Here is a 22,437-nt window from a genome sequence, read left to right as displayed (position 1 = left end):
CGGTGGGTTCTTTCTCCTACTTCTATCCCAGGGGAAAGAGGAGCAGAGGCAGACTCAAAGAGAAAGACGTATGAAGACGGACACATGCAAAGAAAAATGTTTAGAGAAGACAAACATAATATGGAGGTTGGACAGGGAGTGGTGGAGTCGGGGGACTTTCAAGCCCTGGGGAGAAGGGAAATGACAAGATTAAATCAGGAGCCAATGCCTCAGGGTTCTGGGTACCTCCTTTTACTCGTGGCGTAGATTTGACACAGACCTGATTTGTTAGAGAGAGAGAGAGGACTTTTGTGTCTTTAAAGAGGGACTGGATAGGTCAGGTGTGGTCTCAGAGCCCCTCCTCAGCCTACCTGGACCCTTAGGTGACTAAGGGGCTACAGGTATGTGTGTCTTATTGAAAGCAAACAAGAGAAAGAAACCACTGACTGTATTAAGGGGGTGAGTGCACATATTACAATTGTTTTGTCTATCAAAAAACTGATTGAGGGTAAGGAAGAGTTTGGAAGTCCTCTTGTGATTGTCTTCCTAATTTTACACGGGCAAGCATTTATTAAACTCTACTGTTTCAGTTATTTTTTTTCTGACATCATTATCCCATCAGAGTAGAAAGGTAGAGAAAAGCTGGTATGGGAAATGTCAAGGTGAGCTGTCCCTTCAGTCAGGGGGAGTGAAAATGGAATAGCCCTTTAATGGGGTAGGTAAGCAGTACTCCATTCACATCACCTCAAGCTCCACCAGCACTCATTTTTTGCTAGACTATGAAGGGAGGAGAACCTTGTCAACAGCCTCTGAGTTAGGATTTTCCATCAAATACCCCCAGCTGAGGTTCTCTGGTTGCCCAGTCCTCTGCCAGTGCCGCTCATGTCTTCCTCGGTGCTATGGGCAGGGCAGGGGGGTAGAAGATGCCCCTCACCATCCTCAGGAACTGGTTTTAGGACAGGGCCCCAGGCTTCTCAGGGTCCCAAAAGGGTCCCCATTCCTGTATCTCAGCGAAGCAGCCTCAACCTCGGAGCTAAGGGAATTCTTACATCACAGAGCACCTCCTGGGTTCCTCATGCTGGGGTCCAGCTTCCAAACAGCCAGGCAGGTCTCTGCCCCCGGGAGTGAGGTGTGGGTGGAGGAGGGCCTTCTATTCCAATAGGGGAAATGGATAATGCACAAGGAAGGGAGATGAGTTTCAAAAAATGACTAGTGCTGAGAAGAAAGGAAACAAGTGATGGGTTAGTGAGGAGGGGGGTGGAGGGTGGGGAGAGAGAGGCCAGCCAAGCCCTCTCTGAGCAGGTGACATATGAGAAGAAGCCAGCCATGGGGGAAACCTTTCCAGGCAGAGAGAAATGCCAAATGCAAAACTCTGGAAAATAGCTTGGCATGCCTGATAGCTAGGAGGAGCCCCTGGAATGTGGCTGGTTGGGGTGGGGTCCCCATTCTGCCCTCCATAATCTCATAAAGGAAAGAGAGCCGTCCAGGCCCCCGCCCCCTAGAGATTCTGATTCAGTGGGGTGCAGGGTGTGGAGAGAGGATGAAGCAGTTACCTGCTTGTTTAACAAGTGTTGGGTGATTTGGATTCACCTGACCCTGTCATCACATCGTTCTGGCAGATGGTGACATGGGGTTAATGACTAGAATCCCAGATTCTAACTCATTTTTATCCCATTAACAAGGTATTTATGATTTGGTCAAGGATCATGTCAAATTGCAGTGGGACAGAAAGCTGGTGCAGGAAGAGGCCTCAGCAATAATTTAGCACAAACAAGGAAACTGCGCAGAGATGTTACATAGTTTTCTAAAGGCTGTGCAGCAAGTTAAATCTATTCTCGGGCTCAGATCAATGGGGAGCTGAGCCCCAAAAGTCCTCTCTGTGTGGATTGGCTTCTGTAGTTTTCTCCTGGAAGGAAAAAATAAAACAACTATAAAAATCTCCATAAGCCACACATTAAATTGCCCCTCCTTGGTGACAGATCATTTGCTTCATGACAAATTATTTGTTAAGCATATGCTGAGGTAACAAAACGGGATGGAATTAGTTGTTGTATGAGGTGTTTATTTAAAGGGGCGCCTGGGTGGCTTCGTTGGTTAAGCGTCCGACTTTCGCTTAGGTCATGATCTCGCGGTTCGTGGATTCGAGCCCCGCATCAGGCTCTGTGCTGACTCCCAGCTCAGAGCCTGGAGCCTGTTTCAGTCTGTGACTCCCTCTCTCTCTGACCCTCCCCTGTTCACACTGTCTCTCTCTTTCTCTTTCTCTCTCTACTAGAAATAAATAAAACATTAAAAAAAAAAAACCCAACCAATAGGGGCTCCTGGGTGGCTCAGGCAGTTAAGCGTCTGACTTCGGTTTAGGTCATGACCTCACAGTTCGTGGGTTCCAGCCCTATTGGGGCTCTGTGCTGACAGCTGAGAGCCTGGAGCCTGCTTTGGATTCTGTGTCTCATTCTCTCTCTGCCCCTCCCTCCCCAAGTTGTGCTCTGCCTCTCTCTGTCTCTCAAAAGTAAATAAATGTTAAAAAAAACAATGGCCAAGACCAGGAAACACTTTTGATTTATAATAGTTGATCTTTAACCTTTCTTCTTCTTTTTAAAGAATGTTTATCTTTTTTTAGAGGCGGGGAAAGGGCACAAGCAGGGGAGTGGCAGAGGGAGGGAGAGAGAGAATCCCAAGCAGGCTCTGCACTGATGTGGGGCTAGAACTCACAAACCGTGAGATCATGACCTGAGCTGAAATCAAGAGTCGATGCTTTACTGACTGAGCCACTCAGATGCCCCATAAATGTTTATTTTTGAGGAAGAAAGATACAGAGAAATATATAAGAGTTGGGTGGGGGAGTGCAGAGAGAGAGGGAGACAGAGACAGAGGATCCCAAGCAGGCTCTGAGCTGACAGCAGCAAGCCCTACACAGGGCTGAACTTCACAAACCGTGAGATCCTGACCTGAGCTGAAGTTGAATTCTTAAAGAATCGTGCCACCCAAGCGCCCCTTTAACCTTTCTTTAGGTCAATGAGAGGTCAGGAGAAAAAGTTTTATATTGACAACATAGTCATGTATATTATTCAATGACAATATTGACTCCAACAGTAATGTAATGTACAAATGAAGTAGTGATGAAGTAATAATGCCATCTGTATATTAGAAAAGAATGTCTTCTTTGTTAATTAGGGAGTGATCCTGACAGGAGCATGTATCTAGCATCTGTTAAATAGCAAATTAGCATCCGAGGCCACTGCAGACCTCAGCTTCCTGACCCTCTTACCTGTCACCACTTGCTGGAGGTGGTGGCCTGGGCAGCAGGCTCTGGGCTCTGAGCAGACCTCAGATCCCCTGGGGTTGGAAGAGCCCCCCCCCCCTTGTTGCTTCTCAGAAGAGCAGCATCAGTGTCAGAGAACACGAATTCCTCCAGCTTTCATTTATTCATTCATAAGAGAATAAATTTACCAGAGCAAAAATCTCAGCACATTGTCTAAGTAGGGAGTTAAGTTGCCTGATTTGCAAATGAATTTATCTGGAAATTTCCTTAATGTTTAGCCAGACACTTAATATTTTGCTTTCATCAAAAAGACTACAAATTAGGGCAAAGCCTGGAAGTTTGGGCCAAACAGATCCAGCCTAAATCATACATCCCCACAGGGCCAAGAGGATAGGTGCTGTAAGTCTAACTGAAGACAAACCAATAGGATACCACAAAAACATGTGTAAGGATCCTAGAATACAGGATGTTCGTACAGAAGCCATAATGCTAATTGCAAATGAGTCTTATCTAATAAAAAGGGTCCTTAATAAGAGCTGTGTGTAGAAACATTTTATTCACTGTCAGGTTGAATTGCAATATATGCTCATTTCCTGGCATATATTAGGGTTCATGGAAAGACTGGCAAGTACGGGTGTCTGAGGACTTAAGGTCAATTCGCTCATGGGAAGGGCAATAGTGGACCCTTCTAGAACCTCCTCAGGGCTCCCTGCTCAGCCCCACAATATGTCACTGGATGGTCACCCCAGACCTGTCCTCCCACACATCGGTAAAATGGACCCATTGCATTGAGGATATGTTAACATGGGAAGACTCATCTCTGCTGCGGGCCACCCTGCAGACTTTGCTTCGAGGGAGACAGTGGCTCACAGAAACTCACGGCCCAGGTGCCAGTGTAATGTTTTGGTGAATCATCTGGTCGGATGAGTCCCGTGTTGTTTCAGAAGCTGTGGTTGGCAAGGTGCAAGGCCACCGGACCCCTAGGAACACGAGGGAGGAGCAAAGCTTTGCAGGCATTTGGGGGTTTGGAGGACTTTCATTCCCTACCTGGCACGGTGCCTCCATCCCTTATGCTGCCTGGTAAGGAAGGGCAGGCGTGGACACGGGATAGGGGAGGGCAAAAATACGAATTAAGTCGATTAAAGCTTGGGTATCTCCCAAGTAGGGCTACCTTTTGAGTTAGACGTGTCTGTGACTGTGGAAGGTGGGGGTCGCGCACTGTGGCGGAGAGGACAGATGGAGAAAACACCCCTAAGATTATGGTCCCCCTTCCTGAGCCAGAAACTGACCATGGCCCCATGGAACTCCAGCTTCTGGCTGTGCACGCCACGCTCCTCCAGGTGGAGCCTCTCACCCAGGAACAGCATATCCTGGTGAGTGCTCCACGTTTCCATCATGGGATGGGCTGAGGACGTGTGGCATCCACTCACTTCTACCACGGCTCAAACCCCCACTGTGACCACAGGGCCATGCCTATTTGCAGCAGGGGAGCAGTCTGTCCACCAGCCCACTGTTTCTAGAAATGTGGGTGCTCCTAGGTCCTGTAAAATGTGGAGAGCCTCTCAGTTCCTGTGGTGGCCCCTGCGGCCTATGGGGAGAGGGTGGGGGAAATCCCTGCTGATGCCGCATACAGAAACACCTGGAAACAGAAAGGAACCACGGCAGTCAGTGGGCTGAACTAATGCATCCTGGTCATTAGTCCTTTGCACTGACAGTGGACTACTCTAAAGGGATTCGCCCTATGGCTTGGACAATGGGAAGCTGAGAGGTGGACGATCATGAATAAGCCCTCATGTGTCAGAAAAGGTGGAAAAGACATCTGGGTTCACCTGCAATCCTGGGTTCCACGTCAGACCTCGGATGCCCGTGGCAATCAGGAAACTGATCCCCTAGTCCAGGTGTGAGCCTTAGCAACTGACCCTTCAGCTGATATAGCTGAATTAGGTGCATAGGAAGAGTGGCCCCTGCAGTGCTCTGGGTGGGCTGGCCTATCACCAACGGTGCTGGATTGCGCTTGAAACACAGTGACTTGGTTCACAACATGTTCTGTGTGCTTTACAATGCCCAGGGTGGGGGTGTCCGGCTGGCTCAGTTGGTAGAGCCTGTGGTTCTTGATATCAGAGTCATGAGTTTGAGCCTCCTGTTGGGTGTAGAGATTACTTAAAAATAAAAATTTTAAATAAACAAACAAGCAATACCCAGGGCATCTGCCAAAGGGGTCTGGAGCCAACCTCAGGAATTCTCATCTGGTGAGAGATGGGAAAAGTGATTATTTGGCCCCCTCCTTCTCCGTGAGGATTCTAAATATGCCTGGTTTGTGGGGACACTTGGCCTAACTCAAGCTTTTCCTTATCACCACCATTAGGGGATTAGAGAAGCTGAGTATCATGTATGGATACTCACGCCATAGGAATAGTGATCAGGGGTCACATTCCAAGACTAGGCAAAAGAACATGGCATTGAGTCGAAGTTTCATTGCCTCTCAAACCTGCAAGCAGCAGGCACAGTGGAAAGGAAAAACAGAGTACTAAAGCAGCAGCCTAAATTACTAACAAAACCACTGTGGCCAGGCAGACTAAAGTGCTATCCCAGGCTTAACATCTGAATGATCAGCCAATAGGGTCTGTTGTTCTATATGTTAGAATGGAGACCCCTACTGAGACACTCGATGCCCAAAGGCGTGGAAGTTTCTGGAAATAGCCATTACCCCGACTCTTACCGTGGATCAATGTGCTATATTGCTGCAAACACCAAGCCCCCATCATGCATCATCTGCTGCAATATGCAGTAAGACATCCCGCCAGGATGGGTGAGTTACTTTGCACCCTCTGTGGGGGGAGGAGGAACCGCTCCAATCTCCACAGGGATCCGGCTGTGCTGTGGCATGCTGAACCCATTGAAAACACCATACCTGGACGGGTTCATGAACCATAGAGAGAGGGGAGAAGGTGGCGGTCTTGGTCTGGCATATCCCGTCCCCAATCCTTCTCCTCACACCCGACAGTGCTGCCTCCCCTGTTAACATGTATGGTACATACAACAAGGCTATGTTCCTAGAGCTGCCAAGCTCCCTCTCCTCAAGGCCAGGTGCACACACTCTGTTTTCCACTGCAACAATCATTTGGCCCGCCTTTGTGTCCTCCGTTGGCCTGGAAGATGGCGCACCCAGAAGCCCTTACAGAATTCACCTGGCAAGCTTTAAATGGTCGCCGGCAAAGCCTGTCTTTACCGAACACTGACATGTCTAAGGGGAAAAGCCTTGGATATTATTACTGCCTTGCAAGGAGGCACCTGTGCCATTATCCCAACAAAATGTTGTGTGTTCATACCTGATGTATCATCATTATTACATCACGCGAGGATACAAGGGAACATCCTGAGGGATCTAATCCCAAACCTACAGGTCTTAATAAATCAGTAGTTCAGATCATGGGGCTCTTCATGGAAAAACATTGTTTTGGGAATAATTATCTTAATCAGCATTTTTTTTTTAAATGTGCCTAGACTGTTACTGTGGTAGCTATCTCAAGGAGGCTAAATACCTGCCCAGAACGGGCTACTTCCACGCAGCAAGGGGTTTCACCTTGCTGACCCCTCAGGCCTGCAGTGGAGGAGGGGGGCATGTGAGATTAGAAGAGCCGGTGGTCAGGAGGGTGGAACGTTGAAGGAGGTGATTGAGGGGACATGACTGCTGGTTAACCTCGAGCTTGACTCAGGGCAATCAGAGGCTCCTCACCTCCTACCCCACGCTGCCCAAGGACACAGGTTTGTAGAGGAAGGTGTTGTTGAGAACATCTGTGACTGAAGTCAGTTAAGGCCTCTACATAAACATTTAACATTCTGGCAAGTGGGTGTGGAGATCGACCCTTCTTGGGGTGCCCAAGACAAGCCTTGTTAGTTCAGTTCCCGGCTTATGTAACGTGTTACCTACCCATCTGGAGAGACCTGCTTCTTTCTTGGTCTCTCCTTGCCCTCCGTGTCCAGGGGCTAGTTTGCAAACCAACGCCACCTGTGCCCCCATTGAATCCTGAGAGGTCAAGGGTAAGAATTGCGTTTGATTCCTCCTTGTTTCCCCCAAACCAATGCACTGTGTGGTACAGCTGGAGTTCAACACACTTGTGAAACAAGCCGATGAGCCAAGATTATATTCATGGGGGAAGTCAGTCCTGTAGAAGGGCCTTGAGCCGAAAAATGGACAACAGGGATTGATTGGCTAGGGGTTGGGGGTGGGGAGGAGGAATAGGGCTGTTTTCTGTATGTGGAAGGAGGACGTGTTTCATGGCAAACGTGTGTGTGTGTGTGTGTGTGTGTGTGTGTGTGTAATTTGGGAAGTGGGGTAGAAATGCTTGTCCCCTTCCTATATTTGTGAGGGAGTGTTTGGATCTGCTTTCTGAACCTGTGTTTTGGAGGCAAGCATGCTTGAGTCCAAGGCCCAACTCTGGCACTTATTAGCTGTGTAGCTCGGTGGGGGTGGGGACATCTTCTGTGAGTCTCAGTTTCTCAACTGTATACTGGAAGTAATAACAGCAACATGCACCTGTCACAATGGTTGGAAGGGTTAAGTGAGATAAGGCACCCTCACACAGGTCTTGATGTATGACAGATTCTGAGTTTTGGCACCCTTGTTTTGAAGACCCTCTGCCTGTCTAGGTGGGGGTCTGGGACCTTGGGGATGGCACCCTGAGGTTGGGTACCCTCTGCCATTTGTGCTTACTTGTGATACTTCTGCCCTGTAAGCTCCCAGGATCAATACACCGCTAATCCAGTGCCACACGCTTATTGCCTCAGAGAGCATCCGGACACTGTTCTGTTTGGGTCTGGCTTAGCAAGAGGGCAGACGGGATGGAGAAATATTTTGAAGTAGATACAATCCAGGAGGGACATTCCCTAGGCTGCCTTCTTCTCAAATGCCTTCCAAGGAGTATTTAAGATTGGCATGCCCTGGGGACACCAGGTTGGCTCAACAAGGCACCTCTGTGTGGCTCTGCGCCAGCTTGGCTGTGCACATTGGGTTGGCCACTGGAACTTTCTGTTCCTTTCCTTCTGATGGTGGCTTAGCATCACTGATTCTATAGGTCCCATCCATTTGATCCCTGGCCCGGGTCAAGCCACACCCACCTCCTAGCAGGGGCCGATTTCCAGTGGATTTTCAGGAAATGAAGGTAGGCTGCTCCTGCCCCAGTCCTAGGCCCCCACCTCTATCTCCAGCTGTGCCTCCATCTGGCAAACCGGGGGGCAGAACACACACAGCCCAAAGGGAATGCAGCCAGCCCTACCTGGAGCCCCAGCTGTCTTTCTCTTTCAGATACAGAACCTTGGGACAGCACAGCAGCTCTGTGGGGTGGGGGCTACTTGTTGCTCTTTATCTGGGTCTCCAAGGGGTGCTTGGCTCTTGCATCTCAGGAGGGGGGCTCCCTCGCTCCCTGGAATGTTCTCCTCCCGCCGGCCGGCCAGCCCGACGCACTGTGGTTTTGGGGTTGCTCCTTACCTTCTCCACATTGAGCGTCTCCCCTCTGGAGACCCCAGGCGGAGTGTGTCCTGGGAGCAGAACCCGAGCAAAGGAATTCTGCTTCCACCCCCCACACCTGGCTCTCCGGAGTTTATCGAGTGCCTCCCTGCCATCTACGGGGAGGGGTGTCACGTCCTCACTCCCAGGGCTAGTTCTCCACCTTCGGCGACGGGCCCCCCACTAGCTCCTCCAAAAAACGGCCAAGAAGAAAACTTTCGCGGGGTCCTCCTCCTTCCCCCGGCCTCCCACCCCCGCGCCANNAGTGCATCAGCGTGGCCGCGCGACACCCCCGGGATGCTCAACGCGGGGCATTATGCACTGCTTAACAGGCTCCGGGCTGCCGAGCGACTTGTTTGAAGCATTTTCTCCCTCGCTCTCGCTTTTAATCTTGTCTCTAGTGGCGTGTGTAGGGGGGAGGACTTTATTTCCATTGGCTAAGCTCTCCCTTCCCACCCACATCTCTTCCACATCACCTTGGTGTCTCCCTAAATAAAACCAGCCCTCCTTATCGCCTGGAAAAAATCAGGAGCTAGAGTTTGAATGGGTTTATATAAACACTCACCCCTGGCAGCGTGCGGCTGGGCTCCCAGGATAAACTCAAGGCGTCTGGCCTGATGCTTGCCTTGCCGTGTTCTCTCCCTTGAACGTCAAGGTTTAGCAGAGCCCGAGGACTGGAAACTCTTCCCCGAAATTGGATCAACCTGAAGCCAGTTGCGGAATTGCACAGGGTCCCCATGGACCTCAAGGAGAGCCCCAGCGAGGGCAGCCTGCAGCCTTCTAGCATCCACATCTTCGCCAACACCTCCACCCTCCACGGCATCCGCCACATCTTCGTGTATGGGCCGATGACCATCCGGCGTGTGCTCTGGGCCGTGGCCTTCGTGGGCTCCCTGGGCCTGCTGCTGGTGGAGAGCTCGGAGAGGGTGTCCTACTACCTCTCCTACCAGCACGTCACCAAGGTGGATGAGGTGGTGGCCCAAAGCCTGGTCTTCCCGGCTGTGACCCTCTGCAACCTCAACGGCTTCCGGTTTTCCAGGCTGACCACCAATGACCTGTACCACGCCGGGGAGCTGCTGGCCCTGCTGGACGTCAACCTGCAGATCCCCGACCCGCACCTGGCTGACCCCACGGTGCTGGAGGCCCTGCGGCAGAAGGCCAACTTCAAACACTACAAACCCAAGCAGTTCAGCATGCTGGAGTTCTTGCATCGCGTGGGCCACGACCTGAAGGATATGATGCTCTACTGCAAGTTCAAAGGGCAGGAGTGCGGCCACCAGGACTTCACCACCGTGAGTACTTGGTTTTCAGCTCACTTTTGCGCTTGGTCCTCTTGAGAAGTGCCACGTCGGGGTCTCCCTGTGCTTCGGAGCAGGAGAGAGCGTGGTGCCCGAGTCAAAGGCCAGGAGGGGAATTGGCCAGAGTTGTTGGAACTGGTTGGAGCAGTGCGCCTGCCAGGATGGGGCACTGTGGTCTGGTCAGGCGTGGAGGGCGAGCAGGGGCCCTGCGGTGGGGGATCGCTTCCCCAGATGTGCTGAGCTGGCTTCCTCCCAACTGGAGGGAGGAGGACTGAGCTGTCCATTGTCCGGGGCACTTGGTCGCTGAGCTGTGTGATTGGAACAGCTTGTCATTGACGAGGTGGCATTTCCCCCCTCTCTCTCTTTCTCTGCTCGGAAGTGGCATCAGGCACTGCATCCTGTGGGCTGGGCTGGAGCTAAAGCTGCCAGAGAAGGGGGTGTGGGGCCCCAGACAGCCTGGCTGGTTCCAGTGGCTTTGGGAGCTTGCTGGAGCAGGTGATGCTCACAGGAGTGGAAGTCTCTGTGCTTCCTTTTCTTGTGTGGATTCCGAGCTCCGTGTGGGGAGAGGAGAGGCGGAAGTGGGGGACCCCCGGTCTCCGTCTGGTCTGCTGGCAGGTCGGAAGCAAAGAGATGTCCAGGGTGCTTGGGCCCAAGAGGAGCGTGTAAGTGGAGGCCTGTGTGTAGGAGGACGGTCAGGGAGATGCCTGTGAGGGTGAGGCGGTCCAGGCTGGCTTGTCTGGGAGCTTCGGCTTGAAACTCAAAGGCTCGGGCTGCTGCCTGTGCAGTCGCTTAACAACGTGGATGCCAGAGGAGTGGTGTGGGGAGGGGGCGAGCAGCTGTGGGATTGGAAAGCCTGGAGGAGGAGTGTGGAGCTGAGTAAAGAGGAAAGGCGGAGGGGGATGTGGCTCACGTTCAGGATGGGGCTTCCTGGAGGGGCAGAGAAAGGATGGGAGGAGAGCTGTCCCTGCCAGGGTTCTCCGTTTGCCCAATTAGTGGGCTGCTAGGCATAACTTGGCATAAGGGGGCCAGACTGCAGCCAAGGATGCCTCCTTGCTTCCCGGCAGGTCTGGGGCATCAGGGACTGTGGGACTCCCCCTTAGAAGCCCAGGGTGTCTGCTTCTTCCATAGCTGCTTTAGGGAGAAGCCAGAGCTTTTGAGTCTCAGAGCCTTGAGCCAAATTGCAATGGTAGGTTCTGGATGGCAGGTGCAGCAGTTGCAAAGGAACTGGATGGACTTGGTCACCAGCGCTTGTCTGGAGCCCTCTGCCTAATTAACACGTGCCCTACCTTGCCGGTAGTGCATCCATTTCCCACCTGCTCTCAGGTCCCCTGCCTACTGGCCTCTTGTTCTGAGTTTCTGCCATAACTAGTTAATACCGTAACCAGTCTCTGTCTGCAGCCTCTGTGCTTGCAGTTGGCTGTCTGTGATTCTGGAAAAAGCCCACAGTGCTGGCGGGTGGGGGTGTGGGCATCGCCACTTGCATCCCATAGAGCCCTGTGTCCTGGGGGAGCTGTTTTTACCATCCATTTTAAACATTGCAAGGAAGAGTACAGCAAAACCCTTTCCTAAAGAGGAAAGGGGTCTGAGCTGGGGGAAGGGACCAGCAGTATTGGAAGCCCTTCTGAATGGAGCAAACAGGACTCTAATCCTCGCTATGCACAAATGATCTTAGGTGGCTTGAGAGAGGAGGGGAAAATGCCTCATTCTGGGAGGCTTAAACCAGCCCTGCCTCCCACCCCATGTTTTCTAGTGCCGTGGCAACGCTCAGCTTCACCACTGCACCTTGCAGCTCAGAAATGCACTCAGCTGTTCCTGTGTCTGCCTGAACACACACAGAACCCGCACAGGGACTGCAGTAACAGACCCTGGACTAAGACCTCAAGCATCCTCATAACTGTGTGTCCAACTAGTGGTTTCCTCCCGATTCATGATCAAGTTCCATTTCCAAGGAACGGTTCTTTGACCCACAGCTGCTGTGTGGCACTTAGCCTGTAATTTGAGTTACTGGGGTTCCAAGAGGCCAAAGATCAGGCCTTAAAGCCTTACCTGAGCCTTTGACCTCTCCAGGGTGTCTATCAAATAGTAAAGTTGCTTGTGGATATGGTTTTTGACATAGTAAGTGGCGTGTCAGTATCTGCCATCCTCAGCAAGTCCAGGGCTGATCTGGCCGAGTGTCCCTCCTTGGATTGACCCTCAATGTCTGACCTCCCCCAGCACTGAAAAGGCGATGAGTCTCAGGGATGGATCGCCCAGCTGCTCTGGAAGTGTCACAAAGGGCACCTGCTCCAGGAAACCTGGAGGAGGCCTCAGGTGGTGGCTGACCTTTCTCACACTTTGGTTGCAGTGGGGAGCCATGCTGAACCTCCGTGAAAGGGCATATGGCACCAGGTTTGTTCCAAGACCTTGCAGTGAGGGGTAATCCTTCCCGCTCCCCCTTCATATCCCTGACCCTCTTGGCCTGGGGTATAGCATGCTGAATCTGGGGCTCTCACACCAGAACAGGGCAGAGAACCTTGTAGGTGATGGTGGCAGAAGTCAGTTCCCTGGCTCTCTTGCCCATTCATTTTCTCTGCTGGTCATCCCTCTCCATTTGGCTTATTTATTAGACCTTGCCTGGGTTTCTCCTATGATGAGTGGCTTCTTTCTTTACATCTGGTGGCTGACTTATTAGAGAAGTTAAGTATGGGGGAAGGGATGTCCCAGGTGGATTGCTTTTTCCATTTTTCTTTTTCTATTAAACATACCTAGTGCTATCTCCAGGGCTAATGTTTTTGCATAAGCTCTTATTCCAAGTTCTTAGCTGGTGTGCAATGAAGTGCATAATACCCTTTAATTAGTGAGTGAGCCATGATTCTAGCAGAGGAAAAGGCTGTTTGTGGAGGTTAAAATCCCAAGAAGCTAGGTGTGGAATTCTGACTGCCATGTAAACAGGTGTGCTCCATGCTCATGCAGGTACACTCAGCCCTCTTCTGGGACAATCTGAATGCATATAGGCATCTATTTATCCTTCCCGGGAAAGCCGAACAGGGCTTGGTTCTATAGTGCCTGCTTGAGGTTTGAGGGGGGAGGAGTTTGCCGCACTGACCTCAAGTGGAAGGATGGAGGTCAGGATGGGGTGTCTCTGGCCATGATGGTGGGTGGTCTAAGGTGAAGGTTAACACCTTCTTGGCTTGAGTAGGTTTGGCTCGCAGCTCCATCACTTTCTAGTTTATTCCCTGGGTCATATTTTATGTCCTCTCTAGGCCTCAACTTGCTTGGGTAACATCTGGTAGTACTACGTGACTTTGTAACTCACAGGGCTCTTGGGAGGATGAGGCATGTGAGGCAGTGCACGTGAATGTCCTTTGTACACCGTGCAGATGGAAGGTGGGGCTGCTCTCTGTGTTAGCAGGAGGTGATTGTCCAGCCCACCTGCCCTGTTTGCAGCCCACCGGAGGAGTCAGCGGATGAGTAATGCTGTGAGCAGAAACCAGGGGGGTGGAGGTGGCTGCCGCTCTGCTCTCTCTGTTTGAAGCCCAGGGTTAAAGCCTAGGCTTGCGGAGATGGGACTGCTTCAAGCAGAGGTCAAAGCAGGGCTCAATAACTGACTGTTACTGACAGGTGGCAACTCCATTGTTTGAGACTAGCACATGACTATTTCACGTTGTTTCTCTGCTTCTCACATTGGGGTTCATCCTGCCTTCAAGTTCAGGAATGCAAACGACCCTTCAGTTGGCACTTTTGACTTGATTTCCTCAGTTGTGTGTGTTTGAGCTTTAAATTTGAGATTTCTCTCACTGGCCTTTTCTTACTGAAAGAAAGGTCTCTCCACAGTGTGTGGATCCTGTTCTTCCACATCACATAGTATCACAGAGATGTAGAGGTGAGGGTTTAAGAAGTGCGCATACTTGGAATTCCTGCCCAAGGCTGGTGGATCCATAGCCGACCTGTCGATATTTCTTATCACACAAGGAGCAGATGCGCGAAGAATGTGGGCTTTGGGGAGAGATCTGAGTGGGAGTTCCAACTGTACCCCCATTTGCTGTGTAATCGTAGGCAAGTTCCTTAACCTCACTTTCCACTTATTTTTATTTATTTATTTATTTATAGAGTGCATGAGTGGGTTAGAGAGAGAGGGAGAGAGAGAGTAGAGAATCCCAAGCAGCCTCTGTCCAACACCGTCAACATAGATCATGATGCAGAACTCGATCCCACAGACTGTGAGATCATGACCTGAGCCAACATAAAAACTCGGAGGCCTAACCCTACTAAGCCACTCAGGCGCCCCTCCCCATCTTTAAAGGAGAAACAGTACTATCTGCCACTCGGAGTTGCGCTGACCCAGGGAGGTAAAGTGCACCAGGAGCCAGGGCGTGGCGCAAGCCTGGTCCGTACAGGGCAGACCCCTTGCTTTGCTTCGTGTGCCACAGGAGTATGACTGAGCCTGTGTTAGACGTTGGCTCTCTTGACTCCAGGCCAGTGTTCTTCCCACTCCTCCTTCCTGTGACTCACCACCAGGCTTGGAGCACAGGCGACTGCTGTGATGGTGGGATTTGTAATTTTCACAGGAGTTAAACTCTCACTTTTTTCAGCACTTTGGTCCATATCAGTTCTGCTGCATTGACATCCTCTCCTTGCCACCATCTCGGCTTCCACGATCCAGCTCATGGCTCCTAACCTCGCCACAGGGAGCTCGTGCCCACCAAGCCCTGAGATGGCGGGAAGCAACCTCCATAGGAGGCGTAGAGCTTTTATCACAGTGTGGCATGTTATCGCATGTTACTGCAGCCATTCCTTTATCCATCAGAGAGGACACCTGCTATGCAGCATTATGAAGGCACACCGGATCCTTGCCATTTGAGAGCTCACATCTCATTTCCCATTCCCTTCTAGACGGAGAGCTAGTTGAGAGCAGGCATCTTGTCTTCTCAAATGCATTCTCTGCATACATCATGTGGACAGCTGCTGATTAAACAGTTGCCTTCTGTTTCCCAAGTGGACCCAGAATCCTTTGCTTGTGGGCCTTACTTACTTTTTGCTTCCCCACCTCTCTCTCCATGTCTATTCATTTAAATCCTGCTCATCCTTTAAAATCCAGCTCTAATATCTCTGTAGCCTTCTCCAGGAAATCATTGCCAGTCCCTCTCCCCATGACCGTAATCTAAATGAATCTCTTCCTCCTCTGTCTTTGAAAGAGCATCTTGGCTCATTCCTCTGTGAGAGCACTTGCTGTGCCATTCCTAGCATTACACGCATAAAGTGTTTATGCTAGGAGAGACCTCAGAGATGATTTAATTTAATACCTGAATTCCTTAACCACTGATAATTTTTATACATTGCCTATTTCTGTCTCTCTTCCCTGTAAGACATGATGTCTTTACTGACCTTATATTCTCAAGACTTAGAACTGCTTGGCACGTGGTAAGCTCTCAAAGTGTGTCTTCAGAGTGGTTTAAGTGGGCTTGAAGTTATTGGAAGGTAAGGTGACACTATAACTGATACGGCCGTTTCTCAGCTTCCCTTTTCGGTGTAGGTATCTAGGAGCCCACCTGCATCAGGATACCATGTCTTATTATTGTCGTTGTTATTATTATACTACATTTTCTGATGACAGAAATAGTCCATGCTCATTGGAGAAAGCTTGGGCGGTGTGGGGAAAGAATAAGGAAGGAAGAAAAAAATTGCCTACAGTAGTGTCCTGGACATAATTACATGTATTATTTTAGCATTTGGGAATAGCTCCATCCAGCCATATAATGTGCACGTGTTTGTGTACCCTCGTGCCTAAGATCACACCTTCTGTAAGTGTGGTGCCTTGTCTGACGTGCATCAATCACCTGATCAGTCTCAGCTTGCTTTCTTCTTCTAGGGTCCCCAGGGTAGTGTCCAGGGTGTTAAAGATGCCCGTAAAGGCCCATTCAGAGTGAAAGGAAAATCCAAAGGCATCTTGGGGCTCTGGATGGCTCAGTTGGTTAAGCGTCCAACTTCGGCTCACATCATGATCTCACAGTTGGTGAGTTTGAGTCCCGCATCGGGGCCTGGAGCCTGCTTTGGATCCTGTGTCTCCTTCTCTCTGCCCCTTCTACCTGCCCTCAAAAATAAATAAACATTAAAAAAATCCAGACGGGTGTCTGATCAACACCCCTCTTATGGGATATGTTTTGTCTTATCTGCCGGAAGTACCAGGGGTAATTTGTGGGAGTGAGTGGAAACCACCCCTCTTAATTCAGCCTTCTTGGATTTTAGGTTCACAGTTGAATACCACATACTCTCCTTCAATGGTACTTTATTGACAGTCTAGCTGTGCATTAATCTGAAGCCATCTTGGCTCCACTAGTTGTATGTTTGTTAGGATGAACCGCAGATGTGTTCACTGACACCAAATTACATCTCCCGACTGAGGCCTGACCCCATTCCTAGATGGGGCCCAACTTTATGACTGTGAGGAGCCATGAGGACCATGGATCATGGACCACAGAGACCATGAGGTTCTTTTTGTAGAGAATCCTCCTCCCTGTCTTAGTCTGCTGGGTGGATCCTAACTCCCCATCACCTGTAAAGTCTCTGGGTGCTATGTCCAGATTGCACTTTTATTCCTTAAGATGCCTGGAAGTTTCGTGAGCATTTGCCACGTCCTTAGAGAGGCGACCCCTGCCAAGCTAAGTGAGTGGTTTTCCCTGGTGCCAGTTCCAATACATTACTTTAGGTTGTGGCTCCCTGCAAATAAAGCTTTCAGGGGTGCACCAAATTCTCTCTGATGTGTTGGACGGTAAGGGCAGTGACAGGGAGCTGACTGTTATAATGACCCACACCATCTACTTGCAGAGAAAAGCTGGTGCTACTGCACAAGCCACGGAGAGAGTGCCTAGCTGTTTGTGGGGCAAGTCTATGTATCCGGGAGCTCTTAGACCTCCAGAAGGGCTGATGAAGGAAGGCTACCAGAGAGCTTATTGAATTGGCAATTGGTCCCCTTCCCCCTCTCTACAGTGCTTCCCTTTTCCTCTCTACAGAAAGTTCTTTCCTTAATGAAGAGATGAGTTGTAGACAGTTTTCTGTAAAGTGAATCCTAGTTTGCCGCTGATGTATATAGGAAGAGCTGAAACGGGATCCTATTGGAAAAAAATCCCCCAAAGACTGAATTGGCAGCTTTTAGCATCAAGTTTGCTGTCAGAGCTATTGCTCCGTAGAGCAGTTCATATTTCAAAGTGCCAAGAACCCTGTGCTCTCCATCAGACCAAAAATATACCACCCAGGTCTAGTGCTACCTAAGAGGATGCTGGGTGTTTTCTCTTTTTGTCTGCGTGTTTATGTTTGATGGAACTGGCTTGAAATACCAAGCTGGACTTTGGGGTCACTGGACTCACAATCTTTTCTCTGAAATGAATGGCCTACATCATCACCCCTGCAGGTGTGAAATTCCATGTATCACATTTTCTCCCATGCTGTGGACTTAAAACTAGTCCATGCCGACCGGCCTTAGTGGTTACCAGATAGCAGATGCTTCCAGAAATGCACGTTCATTATTTGAGAAATATGAAGCCTGTGATAGAAGCCTGTTTATCACGTTGGGCTTTATTTGGGAACAACGTTCCAAAAAGTCTCCTCTGGGTGCAAATGCATCTTTCTGTCTCCCAGGACTTATTTTCTCATGACTCAGGTACATTATGCATTGATTACCTTAGTGATCATGGAAATATACTCAAGAAATAAAGCACAAAGCATAGGAGGAATATATTTGGAGTTATTGACTCCTGTTGATTAAGTCGTACAGCCTTGGGCAAGGTAATTCGCCTCTGTGGGCCTCAGTTTCCTCATCTGTAAAATCAGGGGGTTGAACTGGGTGATTCCAAAGGACTTGCCCACCTGTAGAACTCTAATGCAATAGACCATAGCCAGCATTTATTTTTCTGATCCCACAGTTGTTACCTGAAGCTACAAGTTTTATATTTGGTGGAGGAAGCTGATGCTCTTTTTTAAACAGATATAGTTATCCATTTGTTTTATTTAGATAGATCTGTACAGTGGAAGCAGAAACACTGAGTGGCTGTAGTGGGGTAAAGGGAGGCACAAAACCCTACTCTCAAAATCCTCGTGAGCCATTATGTGTCTGACTGAAAGTTTCCATCACACTAGTCCTGTGCTTGTGAGTGGGGGTGCATGTATGAATTAGCAATGGCATCCTTGGAAGATGCTGCCTAGATCCCCTTTGCTGCTGTGAACAGTACAGCTCCTGGCTACTCATATCTGCACCAATGGCCCTGTCACTCCTGGAAATCTCTGGGTAGTTATTCACCTCCCCGCCGCCTGGGGGCAGCCAATGGCCAGCGACTAACTGACCCAGGAGTACAAATTGCCAGCCATCTTGCCTCAAGATGGAACAAATGATGGTGCAGTTGACATTCCAGAGCTTCTCATGGGATCAGACTGATCTGAAATTTTCCTGTGGTTTCAACATCTTTGCTTACCTTTCCTCCCTTGCCCGTATCTTGCACGTCTCCCTCCTTTCCAGGCTCTTCTTGGAGTCATTCCCTCAGTAAATCACCTGGAGGAGAAACCCCATCTCAGTTCCTGCTAAGGACTACAACCTATGTGTTGGTGAATTTTAGCTTCTCCATCTGTTTGGTAACATGGAGAACCACCAGGCATATGGACCTATCTGGCTTGGAAAGAAGGAAATATCTGTTTCAAAAGTCTTTTAAGACTTGAACTTTCTCGATCCGTGTCCTCAACTGGGGCCTGTAACAATTTCCATGATATATATGTGTGTGTGTGTGAGTGTGTGAGTGTGTGTGTGTGTGTGCACATACACTCACACACACACACACTCACACACACACATATACACACAGTAATAATAATTCAGATGAGCATCTCTCTGATTAGGATTCACACCACTGGGCTCAGCTGGTTTGTCCTTCTTTGGACCTTCTGGTCCAAGGAAAGCCCTTCCCAAACCTCCCATATCTTAAGAGCTGAGCTATCCCTAGTCTCTCACCTGCTGCATACCCCAAGCTGCTCACATTCTAGCTCACACCTTCGCCAACACGTGAATTCTCATCTTTTCCCAGTCCTGCTGTCTCTGAAAACTTCCCTTTCCCACTGCTCCCTCCCCCAACTAGCCATCGCTGCCATTTCTCCCTGGATGTGCATCAGTGTGGCTTTGAGCCACAGCAGGGAGTCTTCCATGGTAGCAGTGGCTCAGGCCCATGCCTAAAGCAGGAGGTGGTGAGTGATGTTGGGCTGACCAAGGGTGATGCTCCTCATGGGTCACAGAACCCATGAGTGATGAGGAACAAAGGAAAGAACTGAGACCAGTTAGCCTGAAGAAGGGTGATCCAAGGCAGGGCAATTGCTTTCTTCAAACCCTTGGAAGGCAGTCCTAGGGAAGAGGAGTAAAGCTTTCTCTGTGCAAGGCCAGGAGGCAGAGCTAACAGCAGTGGGGGTGGGGGACAGAAGTTCTAAAGGTGGCTACTGGCTGATTGGAAGGAGCTGTCCAGGGAGGTTAGAGTACCCGTGCCCGGTCAGCTGCCCCAGCTGAGGCCACACAATTGCTTATTGGCAGTGCTGTGGAGGTAGATCAATGTCAGGTGAAGAGTTGGATTTACTGGCCTCTAAAGTTACTTGCAATGCTGAGCATCTTTGATTTATTTCCTTCCTGAACAGATATTTGAAGTCAGAGGTGAGGACCATTGGCATTTGGCACTGGAAAGAACTGATAATAGATGCAGGCCAGCTCATGCAGCCTGCAGAACCACCCCATTTCCCAATATTGTTTAGTGCTGACGCTAAGTGTTTCAGAAGCTGGGAATAAGAGGGTGCTGGGGGACAGTCCTTGCAGAGGAGAGAACGGATATGCAGTTCATCCAGATGGGAAGTGTGTGGGTGCTGGTAGTCAGAGCTTGGGGATGACTGTTTAAAGAGCTGGACTCCCAAAGTGAGTATGCATGCCTTCCTTGAGAAGCAGTTCCCAGAGGAATTTGTCCTAAGTTCTGGGCTCTAGATCCAATCCTAGAGAGCAGATCTTGGGGGTGGTTTGGTCTGGCCTGGTTCCTTGTGGAGTCTGAGGAGACTGGGAGGTTTACGGAGTAGAGGTGACTCTGAGGTGGGTGGGGATAGAGGTAGACCCAGCTACAGGGGCTGGGAAGGAGGCTGATCCCAGGCAGAACCCAGAGGATGCCCTACCCAAGAGTACGAGGAAACTGTGGCAAATGTTGGAAAGATGAAGGGGCTTTGGCACCTGAGATGATGACATAATGAGATATTTTAGCTTTGTGGTATAATCATGGAATTTTGTGTCAGATAGGTGTATGCACCAGTCTTATGTGACTGTGATTTTTTGATTAATAAGAAATATGTATTTGGTCTTCATTCTGGGTTCCTAGTACAAGAGTTTTAAAAGCCCTTGGAATTTCCTGAGGGGTTGGGTGAGAGGAGCATCTTGTTATGCATAAGAAGGGCCTTTCAACCATACCTGATTTTATGCTAATGAAGTGACTGTTGGGGGCCCCCCAGATAGCCTTCAGGATCCAGGCTGGTTGCCAGAGGAACCAATCATGTGAGCAAGAAGAGAGAGGGCTGAAGATTGAGTCAATCACCAGTGACCAGTGATTTAATCCAGCGTGCCTGTGTCATGGAACCTTCACAGAAATCTCCAAATGAAGGGATTCTGAGTGCTTCTGGGAGGTGCTGGGAGGGTGGTGTGCCTCAGGGGTGGGGAGGTGCATGGAAGCTCTGTGCCCCTCCCCCATATCTTGGATACAGCCTGAATTGTATCCTATAAAGAAGTACCAGTAAATAAATTTTTCCTGAGTTCTGTGAGTCACTCTAACAAATTTTTGAACTCGAGGAGGGGGTTGTGGGAATCTCTGATGTATAGCTAATTGGTCAGAAGTGTGGGTGGCCTGGACTCATAATTGGCCCCTGACGTGGTGGGGCAGGGCAGTCTCGTGGGACCGAGCCCTTAACCCGTGGGGTCTGCACAAACCATGGGGAGTTGGTATCAGAATTGCTTGGCATCACGGGAAACCCACTCATTTGGTGTCAGATGTGAAGGGTTCAGGAAGTCAAACACAGGGCTTAGTAACGACCTTGGGCAAAGTATTCACCCTCTTCAGGCTTCAGTTTCCCCATCTTTTAAGTAACAATAACCCAGGAACAATGCCTTATAGGATTGTTGCAGTCATTGAATGAAGTGCTAGAAAGGAAACTTTTAGCTCTGGGCCAGATGTATGGCGCCCAACTATTTTGTTGCTGTTGTTATCTTTATTATCACTAAGATGAGCTGGTGATAAAACCTAGTGATGGGAGAATCCAAGAGCAAAAAGATTTTTTGGGAAATCCATACTGACATCAGCAAATGTCAAGAGTATGGGGAATGACATGGCAGTCAAGCCAGGCACCCAGCGCCTGCCATTACTGTTGGGTGTCACCTACTGGAGACAATGTCAAAAATAGAATTCCTCTCATTGGGTCACCCCTGTGTCATTTACAAAACCTGTTCGTTGCTAACATTTTCTGAGCACATCACATATCCAGGTGCTGTTCTCACTTAAGTACTTCACCAGTGCTCTGTGAATTATATGATATTTGTAGCCCCCTTTTTTTTGTATGAAAAAAATGGGGGCTCAGAAATGTTAAATGACAAGACTGATGTCACTTAGCTAAGAATTGGTAGACTTGGGATTTGAACCAGGTAATCTGGTTCTAGATCCTTGATGCTTTCTTTAGAAGATGCTATTTGATCCTTTATCCATTATCCAATCCAATGGATCCAATATTGTGATCCATTATCACAATAATGCTGAAACTGGAAAAAGGTAACAGTGTGTCTGTTTCACCATTGAACATTAATCAGGCTCAGAGAGGTTTGGTGACTGGCACAGGGTCACTCAGCAAGAAGTGGCACCACTGGGGACTAGAGTTAGGCCTTTTGATTTCCTTGGGGGTGTTTCCTGTAAGACAGAAAGCTCATTTGCGCAGGGCTGAGCCAAGTGAAGTCAGGCCATTCATCAGCAGTTCTTTAGCTCAGAAGAGCTTGGTTTAGGCCCAAGTTGCCTCAGCTTACCTGCATCCTCCCCTGGGAGCCAGGAGCCTGGTCGCTGCCAGAGCTTAAGCAGACCAGGAAGGCCCCTGGCACTTAGTTTGGCACGCACAGGTGGAGGCACCAAGTGATCCCATGGCACCCTCTTCAAGAAAGTCGAGAAGCTGGGAAAGTCCCTTCTTGCCCAGGTGACACTTGCAATCTGTACTAGTTGCTGAATGGGGTGCATGGGGGTCTGACCCTAGGAAGCGAGTGGCAGTTTTCCAATGTGATGTGACTCTGCACTGCCCGCTCTTTCTGCCTCCACCTCCCCACTTGAAATCCGGCTCTGGGTGGCAGAAATGACGGCTTCAGGAGACACAGATGTATTTAAGGA

At 49.7% G+C, this 22,437-nt stretch overlaps 1 protein-coding gene across 1 annotated transcript in view; it reads left to right on the top strand.

Moving 5' to 3' along the window:
* The first annotated feature begins 9,383 nt into the window (after positions 1 to 9,383).
* The window catches only part of LOC144219777 (acid-sensing ion channel 2-like), a 137,537-nt gene continuing 124,483 nt past the window's right edge, over positions 9,384 to 22,437 (top strand). Inside the window, exon 1 of the mRNA XM_077749865.1 lies at positions 9,384 to 10,036. Coding sequence (XP_077605991.1) covers positions 9,482 to 10,036 — 555 coding nt within the window. The 5' untranslated portion in view covers positions 9,384 to 9,481. The remainder of the gene's footprint in view (positions 10,037 to 22,437) is intronic.

Source organism: Crocuta crocuta, unplaced genomic scaffold (assembly GCF_008692635.1).
Source record: "Crocuta crocuta isolate KB4526 unplaced genomic scaffold, BGI_CrCroc_1.0 scaffold149, whole genome shotgun sequence".
Taxonomy (NCBI): domain Eukaryota; kingdom Metazoa; phylum Chordata; class Mammalia; order Carnivora; family Hyaenidae; genus Crocuta; species Crocuta crocuta.
Note: the sequence above shows the minus strand (reverse complement) of the source record. Positions and strands in the feature narration are given on the sequence as shown.